This window comes from Lonchura striata, chromosome 7 (genome assembly GCF_050655825.1).
Source record: "Lonchura striata isolate lonStrDom1 chromosome 7, ASM5065582v1, whole genome shotgun sequence".
Taxonomy (NCBI): Eukaryota; Metazoa; Chordata; class Aves; order Passeriformes; family Estrildidae; genus Lonchura; species Lonchura striata.
Window position 1 is genome coordinate 5158215 of NC_140709.1, and position 18591 is coordinate 5176805.

Genomic DNA, 18591 nt, shown 5'->3' on the forward strand with positions numbered 1-18591 from the left:
CATTCCCTTAAAGTTATTTGATTTGGCTTAGTTCACAGGAGTGACAGGTTAAAGCTGGGATGCTCAAAGAATACTAAAATTATCACAAGTTTTACACTAATCAGCCTCACTCTTTATTTATATGCCATGGATTTCCACAGCACACAGGTACTGGTACAATTTCCACCCATACAATCACCTTGGAGCACAAAAGCAGAACATTCATGTGAACAAGGCAAGGTTTTTCTCAAATATTTGTGAAAACAAATCTGATTTGTGCACTGTGGTTATACCTAACGTTACATGTGCACAATCTGCTGGTCACCTACAGCCAGCAGGACTTTTGGGGAATGCCTGGTTTTTACCTGGCTTTTCAGTCAGTGTTGATTTAGTTCAGATATAAAAGACATGCAGTTAGATACTCTGATGGATGCTGGGGGATGAATTCATTTGACCTCAGTCAAACCTGATACAGTTTTCACTAACAATTCCATCAAAAAACCCTGAGAGCCAGCAGGAAAAAACATATAGAGAATTTCAAGAGGTATATTGGTAGCAATAAGCTCTAAGGATAAGTACCTTTAAGGGAAGAAAATAACTTTGCTAAGCTTCAGTTGTTTGTAATCACCTTAATTATTTAAATTGTAAAAATTTTAGAAATATGAACTTTTGTTATCTGTATTTTCTACCTCAGCTGGAAATAACAAAGTACGTTGATCTGTTTTATTCCTTTCAATCTTAAAAAAAAATTAATCTTTTTTCTTGTTTGATTCTGAGAAACTTTAGGTGGAAAAAAAGCATTTTGTATATGCTGGCGTCCTAGTGTTGTTAGATTTTGAGACTACTTCAGTTGTGGTGTATCTACCTTGATAGATCCTAATGAATTGTAAAATTAAATGTCTACAGAGCTATGTATGTCCACTTCACAGCAGATGAAAAGTTATTCTGTAATTGACAACTGCTTTTTCAGGGTGAACTTTTACACAAAAAAAATAATTAGATGTAAGCAGCTCTTACATTTAATTATGTAAGAAGTAACTTGTGTTTTGAATCAGATAATGTGATTAGCTATTTTTCTTGGGTTTTTTGTTTGTTTGTTTGTTTGTTTAATCTAGATACCTTCAGAATATATGGAAGTTTAATTTTTGGTGTCAAGTAAGGCTCCTGCTCCCCACTAATTATGCCAGTTAATTAACAGGGACATTATGCACTGTGAAGAAGATTAAGCAGCATCAATTGTTTATGTTGGTAATCTTTCTTTTGCAGGACCAAAGAATGAATTGTTTCTCTTTTATGGGAAGGGACGGCCGGGAATAATCCGGGGAATGGACCTGAATACCAAAATGTCTGATGAGTACATGATCCCCATAGAGAACCTGGTCAACCCTCGTGCTCTGGACTTCCACGCTGAAAGCAATTACATTTACTTTGCTGACACCACCAGTTTCCTGATTGGACGGCAGAAAATTGATGGCACAGAGAGAGAAACAATCCTCAAAGACGGTGGGTGATGCTCAGTGGTGGTGACGTTCAGAGATGCTCACTACCGAGAAGCTGAACTGACATTTACAGATAATTTAAAGGTTTTTTGGATCTCCCATAGAAAACGGACACAAATTTGACCTTGAACAGGATTGGAGATGGTTTTTTACAGCTTCCTGTTTTTTGTTTGTTTTTGGTTTTTTTTTTCCTGAAGGCAGAAATGTAAATTTTGGTTAAGTCACTCTCTTGTGAATTCTTACTTTGTCCATTTAAGCTCACCACTGGTGAATAATTCCTATTTCACCACTTTTTCCTTCCTGTAGCTGGATATTTGTTGAGCCATCCCAAATCCTTGCAGACTTTATAGGACTCCTGTGCTCCAGCCTGCATCACACTGTGGATTTTGGAGCTTATTCAACTTGTTTGGCAGAATGAGACTGTCTGTAGTGCTTGAAAACTCATTAGGAAAAAAGCATTGTCTTTCCTGATGCATTTTCTATTGTGAATGTGGAAGCAACAGTTAGACCTAAACATTTATTAGAACCTTAATTAAGATGCTTGTAACATTTATTATAGCAATAAGAGAAAATGCCAGCAAGTCTTTCGTTTTCACATCTCCCACTACACTGAATCTCCCTGGTCTAGAATCATATCTCATCACACCAAATGTTGTTGTGGTGAAAAAAAACCTTCCAGTTTGTCAATCACTATTTTGTTTTCCTTTATGGATCCTTCTCTGAAATACTGCTTCAGCAGGAGGTAGGAACTGCCTCAGCTGAAATTCATTCTACAGTAATTATTTTCTGGTCCTCAATCCAAGAAGAATAAATATTCATCTTAGTCTTCAGAGAGTTTAATATCTTTACTTGTGAATGGGAGCTCAGGACAGTGAAAGTCTCTAAAATACCATTGTTTCAGCAGAGGGATGTTCACTCCCTGTCATTCATAAGGCATGTTTTAATCCACACTTCTGAGCAGCCATCTCCTCTGTGCAGTGATATGATGCTCTTTTAGTGTAAGGTCTCTCCTCAGAGTCTGCACAAAGATGTCTTCAGTTGCAAGGAATAGTGACAGGCTTTTTACCCTGCTCTGGTGAATGGTTAATAAAGGGCATTTGTCTCAGAAAATAACAAATACTCAGCTGTCAGTCTGGTAATTCTTCATTTCATTGCCAGCACGGGAATGGATAGTGTACATCTCACGTCTTCCATTGCTGACTTTCCTTTCCTAACTGTGCATTTCATTTGAAAATTTAGTAGTTCAAATGTGCAGTAGAGGAAGGAGCAGGAAATATGTAAATTAAAGCATTATAAAGGAGCAGCAGGAAGCATCCTGGCTGAAAGGTGGCAGACAGTTTGGGGTCAGACAGGCTGGGGTCACACAGGTTGGGATTGATCTACCCAAACATGAATAAACTTTGTATAACAAACAGAAAATTGGTGATATTCCTATAAATAATGTTTAGGTGCAGTGTCTATTCTTTATAAGTACAACATAGCAAAAATATTAATCCAATACTGAAAGAGCTGTGGATTATCTGATGATTTATTATTGGTTATTCTATTATTTGCAAAGACAAAAACATGTCACTGTCATTGTCCCCTCCCTTCTTCCCCAGGAGCTTACATTATTAGTTCTAACTTAGTGTAGTTTCATAACTTTAAAAGTATGTTCAAAGAACATTTGTTAATGTATTTTTCATGATTTAAAAAATTAATATGGCCCCCAGCCATAACACCTCAGCTCTTATTCTTGTTAACTCTCACAAACTCAGCAGGGACAGATTAAATCATTCCTTGGTGGAAGGCTACTACAGAAAATCAGGTGTGTCAGGAGGTGGTTTAATATTTGCTCTGAGCAGCATGCTGCTAAGGGCTTCTAGCTGTGGTAGGTGCCACTTCTCAGATTAGAAGTTGCCTTTTTTTGGTAACTATCAGGTTTTTTTGAGAATGTATGCACTTGTTCAGACAGCATTGCAGCTCAGATAATTACAGTTTGTCTACACGAGAGCCTGATCCTCCAGCTGTTGACTGGGAACTGAGATCACTGAGCACCTCACACTGCTGGAGCTTGATTTCCCATATAGTTTCAGCTGTGATTTCTGTTTCTTCACTTTAGGAAGCAAACTGCTGGGTAGTGTTGATAACAATTTGACAGCCCCCCAGCACAGCCTGGCTTAGAGCTGGTGGCACAGCTGCAGCAGTACTGTACTTCCACCAGCAACAAGAATTATAATTAACCTTTCAAACTTGCATTTAAAATCAGTCTTTTACTTTAAAAATTGGGAAAAAAATACAGACAATTTTAATGTCTGTGTTTTTAAAAACCACAGATATTTTTAAATGGAGCTAAACACTGCTCAGTGAACTTAATATGAATACAAGCTCAGGGTTTTTTGCTTGTCTTTGTGCCCCTAATGGTTTTTTTTGGGAGGTGTTGCTGTGACCTTAAAATTCTTATAACATTTACTTGTAAATATTATTAAAGATGGTCAACCTGTTGCTTAAACAAGGCCACAGTAATCTGTAAAGCTCTTTGGAAGCTGTTCAGATGGCTGGTATATGGAAGAATTATTTTCCCACCAGGTTTTATGTTCATCTAGCATTTGAGCCACTATTTATTACACATGACATTGGTGAACTTGGCCATTCTGTACCAAATTACATGTTGTGCCTGTTCTCTGTTTCATTCTGAAAAGCAGTGTGGAAAACTGCTGCTTTTAGAACTGTTTTTGAAAACCTCCCATTACATTCAATGTGTTTGGAGCTCTCATATTAGTGTTGGTAGTAAAATTCTAGTAGAAATTATAGAATTATAAATGTTAACTTTTCAATTAGAAAGTGGAGAATGATCACAAGGGTATTTTATTGCCTCATCCCTTTTATGCTGAAAGGGCTTTACTGCAGAAAGACTGAATTCCTGTAGTTAAATCAAGACAAGAAAGGCAGAATGATTATTGTTTTCTTCCTGTTTACTATTTGATGTGAGGAGTAATTAATGTATTTAAATATTTTAGTGAAATAAAATACACAAAACTGATTAAAGTCATCTCTATAGGATCGTGCTGTAGAAATCTCCTTAAAAAAACAACCCCAATTTTCTGATGTATTTAGTATCTAGTTACCGTGAGGGTTTTTTTAGACTTAGATTGTATTTAGTTTAGAATCACATTTGCCCCAAAATTCCTGCAGAAGGCAAGGTAGCTCAGGGACAGTATTATATGAAGCTGAATAGATGTGGAGCAAAAGTCTTGTAAATTTTAGGAGGTGTCCAACATTCTAATCTAACAGTTTTGCTGTTGATACAAGTACAGCCCATATTTGGACTGTTTTGACTCCCAAAGAAGCAAAAAAAATAAAATAATCAAAATAGTTTTCTTTAAGAGATTATTTAATATAAAAATCTGAGATTATAGTATAAAAACTGTGTTTAGCTCAAATTTGCCTATGTCAGACAGGATAAAAATAGAATGGGTTTTGAACAAATCAGTCCTTGTTCTCAAACTTGATTTTACCCATGCCAGTGGCTTCTTGACAAGTAAAATCTGCTGAGTCCCCTCAGAGATCTATAGGACGTTTCTTGCCCAGCTCAAGTATCTCTGTGTTGCTTGTTCTGTTCAGCAATTTTGTGTTTTTTTATTTTCCCTGGGCCTTGGGCTCCAGGTCCTTGGTTAAATCCTCTCTTCTTTTCTCTTCCATTCTTAGCACTTTTCTCAACCTCCTTGACCACTCCAAGACCAAAGGCCACTCTCCTCTTTCAGGAACTTTCAGCTGCCTCTGACATTGTGTTTTCAAAAGAATGTAGAAAGGCACTGAGAAATGAAAAATAAAACTGGCAGTGTCCATCAGCCTGGGGAACGTGGCTGAGCTGCTCTCAGACACTGCCTGAGTTCTTCTGTGCTTTGGGTGATTCTTGTCAGACCAGGTGGTTGCTGGGTTAGAAATGTCATCATTCTGTTGTTTCATGTCCCAGAGAGCTCCTTCTGACACCTTTGCTTCCCTCTAGCTTCTTAAACCACAAGGAAAAATAGGTTCCCAAAAGTGCAGTGGTGTTCAGGTGTATCAGAAATACAGATAAAAATGTTAAAACACATCTTGCAAGACTCCTTAGCTCATGCCACTTTTTTTTTTTTTTTTTTTTTTATCACTTTCTCATATATTTGTCTCACAGGATGTATTGTCACCTCTACACCTGTGACTGGTTTAAAAAATTTAACAAGGTTTAGTTGGTACTTCTGTTGGTACCAAATATCTGTAATTTGCTTTGGACCATCAGTAGATAAGGGAAAAAAGCAATTTTAAAAATATGACATGAGTATCACAAAATAAATAGTGAACATAAATATATATAGAACATAAATAGTATTAATCGCTAATTTCTGTTCTCTTTCTCTCAACAGACCTTGATAATGTGGAAGGCATAGCAGTGGACTGGATTGGAAATAATCTCTATTGGACCAATGATGGCCACAGGAAAACCATTGCTGTTGCCAGGCTGGAAAAAGCTGCTCAGAGTAGGAAAACATTGTTGGAGGGAGACATGTCCCACCCCAGGGGAATTGTTGTCGATCCTGTCAACGGGTAGGAAGCAAACTGATTTTTCTGCAATGGTTGTCTTTGTGGCATGAATACAGGATTCAGTTTGCTCAGGGTGAGGTTTGTGGAGTGGTGTAGTGAGCTGTAATCCTTCAGGAGTCTGTAACATCTCTAATTCCTGCCCAGCATGCCTGCCCTGAAGCCTTCAGAAAATTTGTATGCCTGTCACTGTTGCCTGTCTGTCCTGTTAATCTGAATGTGACTCACCTTTTTCTCAAACAAATTGAAGGTGTAAGTCATGTATGAATTTTTAATATCAAGTGAATTTTAAGATACTCTCCTGTGTTTCTCTCTCTGTAATCTCAATTTCTGGAGCCAATTATGACCATATCCTTTTGCACATTGGTTTACAAAACTGAGACAGGTACTTATTCATTACTTATTAGCTTAAATTAATTTTAGTAGGCTGCATAATAAAGAAAACAACATTATATTACTGTGGTAAAATGGTCATTTACTTAAAAAATCACTGCAGAATGATGTAGGTAGGTACATCATTCAATGTGGCTGGATTGCTATGTTCCTATTATACAAAATATTTACACTTTTAGGTTTTCCCTTTTGATTCTGTCCTTTGAGGGGTGGAAGTGGCTGTGGAAAGGCTACAATTATTAAGGTCAGATAGTGAGGGCATAAAATGAGACCATGGGCCATAACCACACCTGCAATTACTTTGTTAAATTTTCCAGCTCAGTAAATGCGTGGCACAGGAAGCAGTGTATGAAGATGTATTGCCTGGAAAAAGCCATTATATAAAACACTTCTCTAATAAAATAGCATGTCCTTCATGATTATACTTCTCGTGGAAGCTCTTCCTGAGGGATAGCATTTATTATGGCTTTTTAATTGTGTTTCCAAAATTTTAGTCTTGATTTAAGCGGTGTTGGAGCATTAACTGCATTTTGAGATACAATTAAAGCACACTGACATAAATGCCTGTCACTGCGAGCAAGTTTTAGCTCGTGACAGGATAAATGGAATAAGGACAGACAAAAAGTTAATGGGGAAAAGCTCAGTAATTGCTGTTGAGAAGTCATGTAAATATTTGTAAAACATATTTTACAATAAAATAAGTGCTATATTGACCTGAGCCTCAGGGCAAGTGAAGGGTTTATTATTCTGTGATTAAACCCAGTGCTGTTAGAGTCAAACATGCAATGGAGTTTGTAAGGCTTGTGGATCAAAAATACACTGATGTCCTTTGCACATGTTTACAAAAACATTAAAAGAACCCAAAACAACCTTCTATTAGGTGATTCAAGAGAAATGAAAAATAAACTAAAAAGCTGCATATGCATATCTTCAAACTTGTGTAATGCAATTTTTTCTTTTATTTTCTAGGTTTCTCATAAATATCAAATTATGTTTATACACAAAAGTACATTTGAATAAATTTTTTGCTCAGTAAATTTGATATAATTTACACAGATATGATGGTAAAATAATTTTTCACTTCAGTGTATCATTCCTTTGTAAATTCAGTATTTAAATTCCAGGACTTTACTCTTCAAAGTACATGCCAATTAAATGGTAACTGGGTTAGTATCACAGAGGTTATTTCAGAACCATAAATTTAGTGAAAGGAAAGATACATTATATAGAGATACATTAATAGCAATTAAATCATGATGAACAAATAGGATTTAAGAGTGGCATGATGTTTTTTTTTTTTCTCTTTAATGCTTATTAATTGAAGTCCTAAGTTGAGTAAAAGTAACATCTGCTGTCTGGCAAATGTTTCCATTTATGAGCTGATGTGACTGTATGCGATACACTCTGAGATGATTCACATAGTGCTTACAGGCTTCTAAGTATTTCTTCCCAATAACTCATTTTCTTAGGGAAAAACAGATTAGAAAAAAAGAAAAGTAGTGTTTCTTAGCATATTTGCTATCCTCTGTTTTTGTACAGGTTTGAGTTGTGTATTTTAAATGATCAAAATCACTGTTTTAAAGGGCATATTCTGTAATAGAATATGATATTCAGAATAATTCAATAAGGAAAGGTTTATTCTGTAGTTTCCAGCAGAGGATGGCTCATAGAATTCTTCTGAGCCAATAATTTTAGAGGAGTTAATAGATTTTTTTTTTTAACTTTTCCAGTGTAATATTGAAAAGTCTTTCAGACTTTGTTATTTTATTTTTATTGTTATTTTATTTTTTATTTATATTTTTTAAATCTATAATGCTGCACTATAAGCCATAAAACTATGTTCAAATTGCCTACTGGCTTTTTTTTCAACTTTTCACAGCAACTGTTCTAAACTTTTTTGTGATGGACAAAGTGCACCTTACAGTTTCCTGAGAGGTTTAACTGCATTAATGAAGTTCACAGAACATCAAGGTTATCCTTTAGCTTGAAAACCAGAGAGCAAATAATTATTGTGTTGCAACTGCTTTGATATAATTAAGTGTAATAAAAAGGAGATTTACATCATAAAGGCAAACTGGACCTGGCCAGAACCATCTCACTGTAAAAATATGAGGTTTTTCGACAAAGTCAATACAAGTAATGGTTTAAAAAAACAACAAATGAAGAAACCCCATAATTCTGGTGGGAAAAAATAAGGTCTTAATTCTTTCACTTGTTTTTGTCTGTTAGTCCTCTGGTATTCGTGTAATTTATCGCAATATGAGTAAAATAACATAAGTGTCACTTCAGCAGCATCCAGTGGTCAGGGACAGTAAATAGTGTTGCAGAAACAGCAATGGAAAGAAACATGAAAAAGTCAAAATTGCTCTGGCTTGGACGAGCTGCTGCTGAAAGCCTGTGGTACAATGCACCTGATTGAAATGGGATGTGAATGCTCATTTGTGTAATTCCCTAGATGGATGTATTGGACAGACTGGGAGGAAGATGAAATAGATGCCAGCGTGGGGAGGATTGAGAAGGCCTGGATGGATGGCCACAGCCGGCAGGTTTTTGTCACATCAAAGATGCTCTGGCCAAATGGTTTAACTCTGGACTACCGTGCCAACGTGCTCTACTGGTGTGATGCCTATTATGATCACATTGAAAGGATCTATTTGAATGGGACTGACAGAAAGGTAAAAGAGAAATGCTGCTGGTTTGCCACAGGCGTGTTCTGTCTCTCGGTTTTATTGTGTTACGTTAAAAATGCTTCCCAAGGATTTTAAAGTCTGGAACCCGCGGTGTGTCCGTGTCACCTCTGCTGGAACGGTGCTGGCAGTCTTGATTGAGAGGCTGAAACACACCTTAGGATGTTCTTCTGTCCTAAGTGTCACCAAAACAGCTTTTAATTTTTTTTAAATCTATTTTTTCTTACGTGGCAATGAGTTATATTTTGATTGGGCCATAAAGCTGCAAACAGCTTTTTGGTAGAAAAATATGTTTTTTCTGGCTTTGCCAAAGACAGGCTTTTCCTTCAACTTCACTGGATGGGTTTTTCTGAATCTCTGCCTCTTTTGAGCATTTGTAGAAATATTCAGAGGGGCAGCACTCAGCAAATACTGTTAAAGATGGAGAGAGATTGCTCTGGCTGTTACTAATGCCTGTACTAGCTGGATACAAGTCTGTGTAGACATTCTGTGTGGGTTTGCAGAGGCAACAAGCACAAAGTAAGAGACATTGAGAATGGTTAAGGCTCAAAATGGAGTCTGATAGTTTGGGGAAGTTTTACCATCTGCTTCATAAAATTAGTGACTGGGTGAATAATAAGAAGCATGTGTCTACATCTACAGGTTTTATTTTGAAGTGTGTCACAGAATGGTTCTTTTTTTTTTCTGAAAAGTGAGTTTTCTATAATCCTGAGATGTACAACAATGCATAACTACTTGAATTTATGTAGCTGAAAATAATTATAAGATACATGTTTTTGATGCTTAACCATTGGTATTTAATTATAGGTTATTTTGGTCAAAATTTAACAGGATCAATCACATCTATAATTCTTTATTACAGTAAAGATTTTGGGGGATTGGGGGTCCTTAATTCTACTAATAGCTGTCCAATTATTGACTGATTTATGAATTTGGATCAAAATAAATTCAGAGATGAGGAGTTTTCATTATAAGAATTCCAAGTCAAAAGAGAAAATTTAAATGGCAAAAGGGGATGATATTTGTCACTCTCCTCAGAAGAGTATTTTAGTTGTCTTTAGCTCCCTGTTCTCTTGGGTTTTTGTCTAGAAATAGGCAAGGTAGGGCATGTGAGGAGCTGCTTCCTTCTCTCTAGAGGTAAGGTAGAAAAAACCCTTTTGGTTAAAGCAAGGATCCCAGCCAGAAGAAGGAGACCAATGACTCCAAACTGAATCTGCTGGGATAAAATCACAGGATCATAGATTTGTTTGTGTTAGGAAAGGCCTTAAGGTCTTCAAGTCCAACCTTTAACCCAGCACTGCCAAGTTCACCACTAAACAGGACCCTAAACCTCATTTCTACATCGTTCAAATCCTCCCAGGGTGAGAGACTGCAACACTTCCTGTGTTGTCTCATGGGGGGCACTTAAAGTGAATTTATATGAAGTTTTTTTTCTCAAGTTAGGTGTTGGTTCTGCTGCACAGAAGGGCTTTGCACTCTTTATTTCATTTTATTGCAATAGGTTGTTATGTTTGGGACAGTAATGATCTCAGTTTTTTCTATTTCCTGCTTTACTTTCTCTGAAAAATTAAAGGTTCTTTTAACCTTGCTGATGCTCACCTACCACTAATTAATTGCAGGTAGTCTACAATGGAAAAGATTTGAATCATCCTTTTGGACTGTCACATCATGGAAATTATATATACTGGACAGATTACATGAATGGGTCAATTTTCCAGTTGGATTTGGTAACAAGGAATGTGACACTGTTGAGAAGTGAGAGGCCACCTTTGTTTGGGCTCCAGATTTATGATCCACGCAAACAGCAAGGTACTTAGTTTCTCCAGAGGTCTGTTGTAAAAGGATGTTTTTCCTTAGAGTCCCCAAGCATTTTGAGGTGACTGGATGAACAAAATAGAAAAACAAATATGGGTTATGGCATGAGAAAGTTACTCTCCAGAGTTTCTGTCCATTTAAGTAGAAATTTATTCTCTCATAAATACTAAAAAGTGAATCACAGCATTATTCCCATCTGAATTCCTTCTGTGTTCACACTGCCTTTATTTCCCTTTTTCCTTGTGTGACCAAGAGATGCTGTGCAAGTATCAATTACAGAGGGTAACATATCTGCATCGGCTCATAGACATAAAATACATTATTACATTTGCCTTTTCTTAAATTATATCATACATCCTGCCTGTATTTTTGTTTGTTTGTTTGTTTGTTTTTAACTTGCTCCCCCATCTTGGTCTACAATCAACACTGTATGCTTCACAGCATAAAAGTAGTTTGAGACTAGTGGAAAAATCCATGGTTGTTGCTACTTGTATCAGTAGAGAAATGAGATAAAAGCCATAGGTTTGCATGGATGGAATTTAGAGAATAAAATTGCTACTCTGCATGTAAACATAAAAATGTGTTTTACTGAAGAAAACTTTGCATTTCATTTCCTACATGCAGCATTCCTATGAGTTGTTGATTATTTATTCGCTTGCTTTAGTTAAAACATATTTCTAATTACCAGATTGTTTGTTTGGTCTGCCACCAAACATAAAAATGAGCATCAGGAATTAATACAGATAAAATACTGTTTAAAAGATTATTTTTTTACTGGTTAAATTTTCTCTTTTTTGATACTGTAGCATCTACATTTCCTTTCCCTAAACCAAGCTAGTCTGTGTATCACTGTGCTAAGCTGGGGTTGCTGTAACAGTGTTCCTCTTAACACAGCTGCTTTTCAGGGACTCTCTCTGACATTCAAAGACATGTAAAAGTATAGTTTGTTTGGGTTTTTTCTTGTATTTAGTGTGGGTTTTGTTTGGTTGGTGTTTTTAAGGCAAAATCTGGGCCCAAATCTACCCTCAAGGTGGCCAAATTTCAGAATGCTGTGCCTGCTAATAGAAGATACAGTGTTTGCTTTCAATATGACTGCTGCTTTATTTGGTACTCAGAAAATTCCTTTATTTTTCAGAAAAAAGGGACATTTGATGCAGTTGCTGTTAGCTTCCAAATAAGCTGACACCAGAGAGAGAAAGTATTGCCTTTTAGGCAGTTTTGCTGAATGAGCTAAAGTCTTAAGGGAGGGAATTTTGGCTTGTTAATATATTCTTTGTTTGAAATTGTAATTGGGATTTTGTAAGCTAACCACAGCCTTTAAGAACTTCCTTTTTTGTCATGCTCAGTGAGGTTGATCTTGCCATTGCTCCCAAAGGAGCATAAAAATTTCTTTTAAAGAAACTATTTGTGAGTGTGTGCATGTTTTCCTTGTAAAAGAGCAGGCTCAAGGCTGAATAGTTGTACAGAGAAAACCACAGGAAACCACTTTATAGACAGGTTGTATATTAAAGTTTATGCACAGATCCCTCAGAAACTTTTGGCTGTGATCTTTTGAGGTGACTGCTTTGATGCTGCTGGTATTGTCACACAAGCAGAAAATGTCATTTCATTTAGGCATTGTTCAGTTCAGACTGGCATTTTTATCAGGGGGGATTTTCCAGGATACTGTTCCAGTCCTTCTTTGCTTTGTGCTTTGGTTAAGGACAAGAAGATTTTGGGATCTCCTTAAGAAGAGGTGTTTTTCATTGTCTCTCTCTCACGAGGCATGATCCCCTTGAGGAGGAGTGCACTTTTTTTTTTTTTTTAATATTTTTATTTTTATTTTTCCCTTGCTTTCAGAGCTTAGAACTCACCTTACTTTCTTAGGCTGTCTTTGGGTCTCTGTACGTCATAAAATATGGGAAGATGAAGGATATTAATCATAGGAGTTGGATTTACACTCAGAATATGACCCTGCAGGTATTTGCACTTCATTGAAAGGCTGGAGTGCTACTTCCATGTAAATAATTCCAGACAAAGTGCATTTACAGCAGTTAAAGTATCCTCTTTTGAAGTCAGCTACTGTTTTAACTCCTCAGATTGCAAAGAAGAGCTCGAGCACCAGGCTGCTGCTCCTCATGTGAGGAGGATGATCCTAAGAGTGGGCTTACCCAATTTAACAGTACTTGAGGTTAGGTTCCTAAGCTGTAAATGTAATAAGTACTTCAGTGTATCTCTTACATGAAAAGATTAAACAAATGTGCGTGGTTTCCATTTATTTTCTGAGAAAAATGACTGAAATGCAATTATATTTTTGGTTTAGATCTGGACTAATTTTTTAGCTATTTAAAATGGAATTTGCCTAATTTATTCACGTACAATCGACACAGCAGCAACTGTTTTAAAAGCTGTCAAAATATGAAAAATATGATAATAGCTTTGAAAGTATTTGAAAAGCTTGGGACTACTTTAAGAGCAACCATATAAAATAGCTGTTAGGAACTGTAGTCTAGGAAATTTAATTCCCCAAATACTTGATAGCTTTACAGGTTCTACCTTGTTCAATGAAGAGGCTTAACCTACTTGAATTGTGTTTTGGGAGACATTTAAGCCTAGGAGGCTCTTCAGCAAGACTGATGGGACTGAAGGTCTCATTGCACCTTCAGGTTGAAGACTGCACTTTATAAACCTTTTTATCTTGGATCTTTTTGCTTTAACTCTTGGTACTTCTAGTTTCCTTGTCATCATCCCCTCTTTTATCACTCAGCACATAACCCACTGTGCAGGAGTTTGTCATCCCAATTATGAGGTTAAGTAGGAACTTTTCATCTTCAAGACGGACCATTCGACTTTGATCTAGTGATTTAATTTTCGATAGTATTTATTTTCAGCTTTCATTTGGCTTCAGAATCATCATGTGTTTTCTATATTTGGCTGAAATAGTCTTTTATTCTGTAAGTTTATTCTCTTTCAGTGAGCTGACAAACTCATGTACATGAGTTTCATTTTAATTAAACCACTCCAAATGTTTTGACTTGTGCCATGTAATTTTGGAGTCACTTTTGAAGATTGTATTTTGGTTTGTTTATTTCGGCAGCTTCTGAGAACTTTTTAAATCTTTGTGCTACTGACATCCTTTGATTTATACAATGATGGCCCTGTGAAAATGGAGAGACTTTCAAGGCTACTCTTTCTGAGGCTTTGTTTTACCTGAGGTTTTCCAAAATTTAGACCCAAATACATTTTTTACATTTTTGATGTTCTGTTCATAATATTTCATTTTTGGTGAGCATAGATGTAACAGTTGATTTTTTTTTTAGCTGTTTAGGTGATAGTCTCAGACTTGAAGTCAGGGTCTAATAATGTGTATTAAGTGTCCAGTTTAAGCTCTTTCTAAAATTGTTATCAAGCCCTCAGACTTCTCAGAGAATTCCCATTTTCCCTGGTTATACAGCTGTGTTCTTGTCATCTCACTCACACCCTGTCCAGTGAAAGTACAAGTCCCACAATGGCCTTTCACATCATTCTCTATTAATCACTTTGCACAATTTTATTTAAAAATTTAGTGGGGCTTTAATGGACTGTTGACACATTTTCTTCTAAGAAATGTTGTGTATGGTGGATCAGAAAAACTATAGAAAAAGGTTATTAAACGTGCTCAAAATTGTAAGACATATTAAGGTACATCTTAAAATATAAGAATTTGCAAAATCTAAAATTATTTGTTCATTATCTGATGTTCATTTGACAATTTAAAGAGATTTCCCTGCAGGACTGGCTTTGATGGGACAGTTTAATATCCATGTTCATAGCTCCATGAGAATTGAATATTATATATTCTATGAAAAGTGAAGTGAGGAGCTTCGAGGAGAGGAAAGCTGATAAATATGTTCTACACCTTTAAAAGTAGGAGCTGCTTTTTGCTAGAACAGGAAGATGAAAAAATCATAGTTTTAATTTAAAGGTTCAAGCACACACGAAGTTTTGCTCACGGGAAGCTGGGTGTCCCCAGCAGTGCAGATTTAAGCAATCAGGGCATGACCAAAGTGACACCAACAGAAATTGGGACATTTTTGGGCTCTCAGTGACTGAAGCCTGGTTGCCTCAGGAATGAGGTGGTGAGGATGCAGCAGCTCTTGGTGAATGGTGAAACACCTGACAGCTGTCAGTGTTTTCATGGGAACAGCTTGGGGAAGGAACAATAACATGGAAAAGCAAAGCACAGCAATGGCAGATGTGCTTAGAAAAGAGTAGTGGAATATTTGCCTGTATTCCATCTGCCATAAATCTCTTTATACTTTTGTTTTTTCTCTCTTTTTTTCCTAATCTGCATTTGTAGGCACATTGTTTTAATGTGTACAGACATCTATTAACTTCAGAACATTCCTTTATCTGCTGTTTGATTCCTTGAAGTCACTGCGGGCATGTAGCTGTGCCAAATATTTTGCAGTATTTGTTCCCTTCATAAAACAGGCAGATAAAATGCTGTGAGCTGACGGTGCAGCTTTTTGTGGTATAATTACTGTTATTAGTATTATTTTATTATTATTAGAGAGCATTGGAACCTGTAACTAATTATGTTTAAATATTATAACCTACAGTAACCAAAATATGAGATTAATGTGCTCCCAACACAAGAGGAAAGTAATTGCAAAAAAATTCTTCATCTGTTTATGTTCCCAAAGGAAAAAAAGAAAAAAGGCAACTAAAACCCCCATTGTTTAGTCCTAGCGTGGCTGTTAGTTTTAAAGTTGTTTTTTATTTCTTTTCCCAGGTGATAATGCCTGTCGTGTTAATAATGGAGGCTGCAGCACTCTTTGTTTGGCCATTCCTGGAGGCAGAGTTTGTGCCTGTGCTGATAATCAGCTTTTGGAGGAAAACAGTACAACCTGCATGAGTAAGATTCTTACAGAATATCTGAGTTGATGCTGCTGTTAAGGGATCAAGTCAGACCTGAAAATAAAACCAGAAAGTGTGACCTCCTAGAGAGTCTATAAGACAAGGAAATATTACTTGAGTAAATATTCTAGTTTACAGAATATAAAAGCTTTTCCAAAGAAAACAGATTATTAAGTACACTATTTAAGGATAAAATGCATTGGAAAATATTTCAGCATATCTGATATGATAAGGTACTTAAATAGTTCACTGAAATAATTAAAAATGGATCCATAACATAAGTGTATTAAATATATATGAAAAGTTTTCAGATTATTCCACTAAGTATCTTAATAGGAAATCTGAACATTGAAATGTTCATGATGAAGCTGTTCATAAAATACATCAAGGAGATGTATTTATGTAGGATAGCTTTTGACACAGACTGTGCAAATGTTGCTGTCTTTCATCTTTTCTTTATATATCTTTATTCAAACAAGGATAAAGTTGTTCTAATAAAAGGTGGGGATTTCAATTAAAATAATAACTTGCAAGGTACTACAGGTATCTCTTTTTTAAAATGTTAGACTTGTTTGTAACTTTCTAAAAATTTCCTCTGGCTTTTTTAAATGTCATTGATGTATTTCTTGAAATTAATTGTAACATTTTACATTAGTCTCTGGCAATAAGTTTAGTAGAGATAAGTAAAGCATAGGATTATTTCATAACATGATAAACATTATCGAGCCCACAATGACCAGGCAGAGCCATCACTTTTGTTTAAAAAAAAAAAAGCTATATTTTCTTTTTAGCAGAAGTAACTGGAATGGTGACTCCTCATTGGTGAGATGGAATGTAGGTACTAGGAAGAGAAGTTAGAGACTTTGAAATTGGAATTTCCTGATTTTTTCCAGCACACATCACTGCCTGGCTCTTTCCAAGGACTCTAGTATTCCTCAGAGGGTCCTGGACTCACGTGTGGCATTTACACATGAAGCATTCTGAATCTGATATTGAGGAGAACATCTGCCTGGATTTATTAATAAGCTTCTAGCTTGCTACTTAACTCTACCCCAGCAGAATTTTATCCTTTCTTCTCTGCCGAGTCTGTATCAGTGCATAATGCAGATGTTTGAGTTGTTGCTTGGATACAAGAATCAGCTTTTTAGTAATCATTTCCTATCTCTAAATGTGCACCAGAATTTGGCCAATGTCTGTCAGAATATATCCTGCCTGCTGTTGATGAGGTATTGCAATATTTAAACTGGTATTTTGCACTGTAATCGACACACCAATTCAAAAACAAGTTTGAGTGCCATTCTGTGCAGAGTTTATTTATCCATTTATTAAAAGTTCATTCTTCAACCATGCACTCAGATGTGTGTGCCACCACAGGCTTCAGGTGGAATTACCTCAGATATGCTGAGTCTATGTAAAAACATTCTGAAGTACAAGAACAAGAATTGATATTTCCCTGAGTTTGGGAAGGATGTTGAGATGCTGGAGCACATCCAGAGCAGGCAACAAGGGTGGTGAGGGGCTGGGAACACAAGTCCTGTGAGGAACCGCTGAGGGAGCTGGAGGTGTTCAGCCTGGGGAAAAGGAGATTCAGGGGTGACCTCATCACTCTCTACAGCTCCTGAAAGGTGGCTGTGCTCAGCTGGGGTTGGGCTCTTTCTCCAGGCAGCACTGACAGAACCACAGGACACAGCCTCAAGCTGTACCAAGAAAAATATAGGTTGGATAATTAGGAAAAACTTTCTTCATGGAAAGAGTTATAAAGTTCTGGAATGGACTGCCCAGGGAGATGGTAGAGTCACCATCCTTGGATGTGTTTAACAAAGCCTGGATGTGGCACTGGGTGCCAGGATTTAGTTGAGGTATTGGAGCTGGGCAGGATTTGATGATCCTGAAGGTCTCTTCCAACATGGTCATTCTGTGAATTTTGTGAACTCTGTGATATGTATTTATGTAGGGGCAGTACTGCATTCTGGGTGTGTCAAGCAGATAAAGAGATGTTCTTGTTGGATGTTTTCTCCAGTTAAAGAGGGAGAGGTGCTGCCCCAGCTGTGCAAGGCAGAGCAGTTCCAGTGCAGCAACAAGCGCTGCATCCAGGAGCGCTGGCGCTGTGACGGCGACGACGACTGCCTGGACGGCAGCGACGAGCACTCGGAGATCTGCTGTACGTAGGCACTTTTCTGTACCCCACAATCCATGCTTGACTTCAAGGATTGCAAACTAAACCATGCAGTCAACTAAAGAGATCACCCTGCAGCTGTTCCTGCAAATCTTTCATTTCCTCCTTTTCCTGTGCGCAGTAATGACAGCCCTTTCAAATCTCGCTGCTGCACTCGTTGGGTAGCACAGTGCCAGAGCAGTCATCTTTTGGGGTTGGCATTGCCATTCCTGATTCTTTAAATATTGGTGGTTTTTGCTTTGTTTTCCACTATTTCTTACACGGGTCACAGAATAACACCCAATGGGAGAGAATGGAAAAAGGGAGCCCGGCTTTCTTGGTAGTGTCACTAGCAGGACAAGAGATAATGGGACAAACTGAAAAGCATTAATTTTATCTGAACATCTGAAAGATAACACTTTTTTACTGTCAGACACTGGAATACATTGCCCAGACTGATTGTGGAGTTTCTGTCTGTGGAGATGCTTGTAACTTCTATGGACATGGTCCTGAAAAACTTTTTCTATCTGGCCCTGCTCAAGTAGGGGATTACACCAGGCAATTTTAGCAGGTCCCTTCCAACCATGAAAATTTCTGAGATTGTATAATGCATTCCTTAAAAAAACAC

General features: G+C 37.0%; 1 protein-coding gene across 2 annotated transcripts in view; it reads left to right on the plus strand.

Annotated features, from left to right (window-relative positions):
• The window catches only part of LRP1B (LDL receptor related protein 1B), a 627450-nt gene that overhangs the window by 404761 nt on the left and 204098 nt on the right, over positions 1 to 18591 (plus strand). For both annotated transcript variants that reach the window (XM_077784902.2, XM_085584138.1), the window contains 6 exons: positions 1246 to 1482; positions 5861 to 6041; positions 8884 to 9103; positions 10735 to 10924; positions 15684 to 15806; positions 17829 to 17969. In XM_077784902.2, the coding sequence (XP_077641028.2) occupies positions 1246 to 1482; positions 5861 to 6041; positions 8884 to 9103; positions 10735 to 10924; positions 15684 to 15806; positions 17829 to 17969 (1092 nt within the window). The remainder of the gene's footprint in view (positions 1 to 1245; positions 1483 to 5860; positions 6042 to 8883; positions 9104 to 10734; positions 10925 to 15683; positions 15807 to 17828; positions 17970 to 18591) is intronic.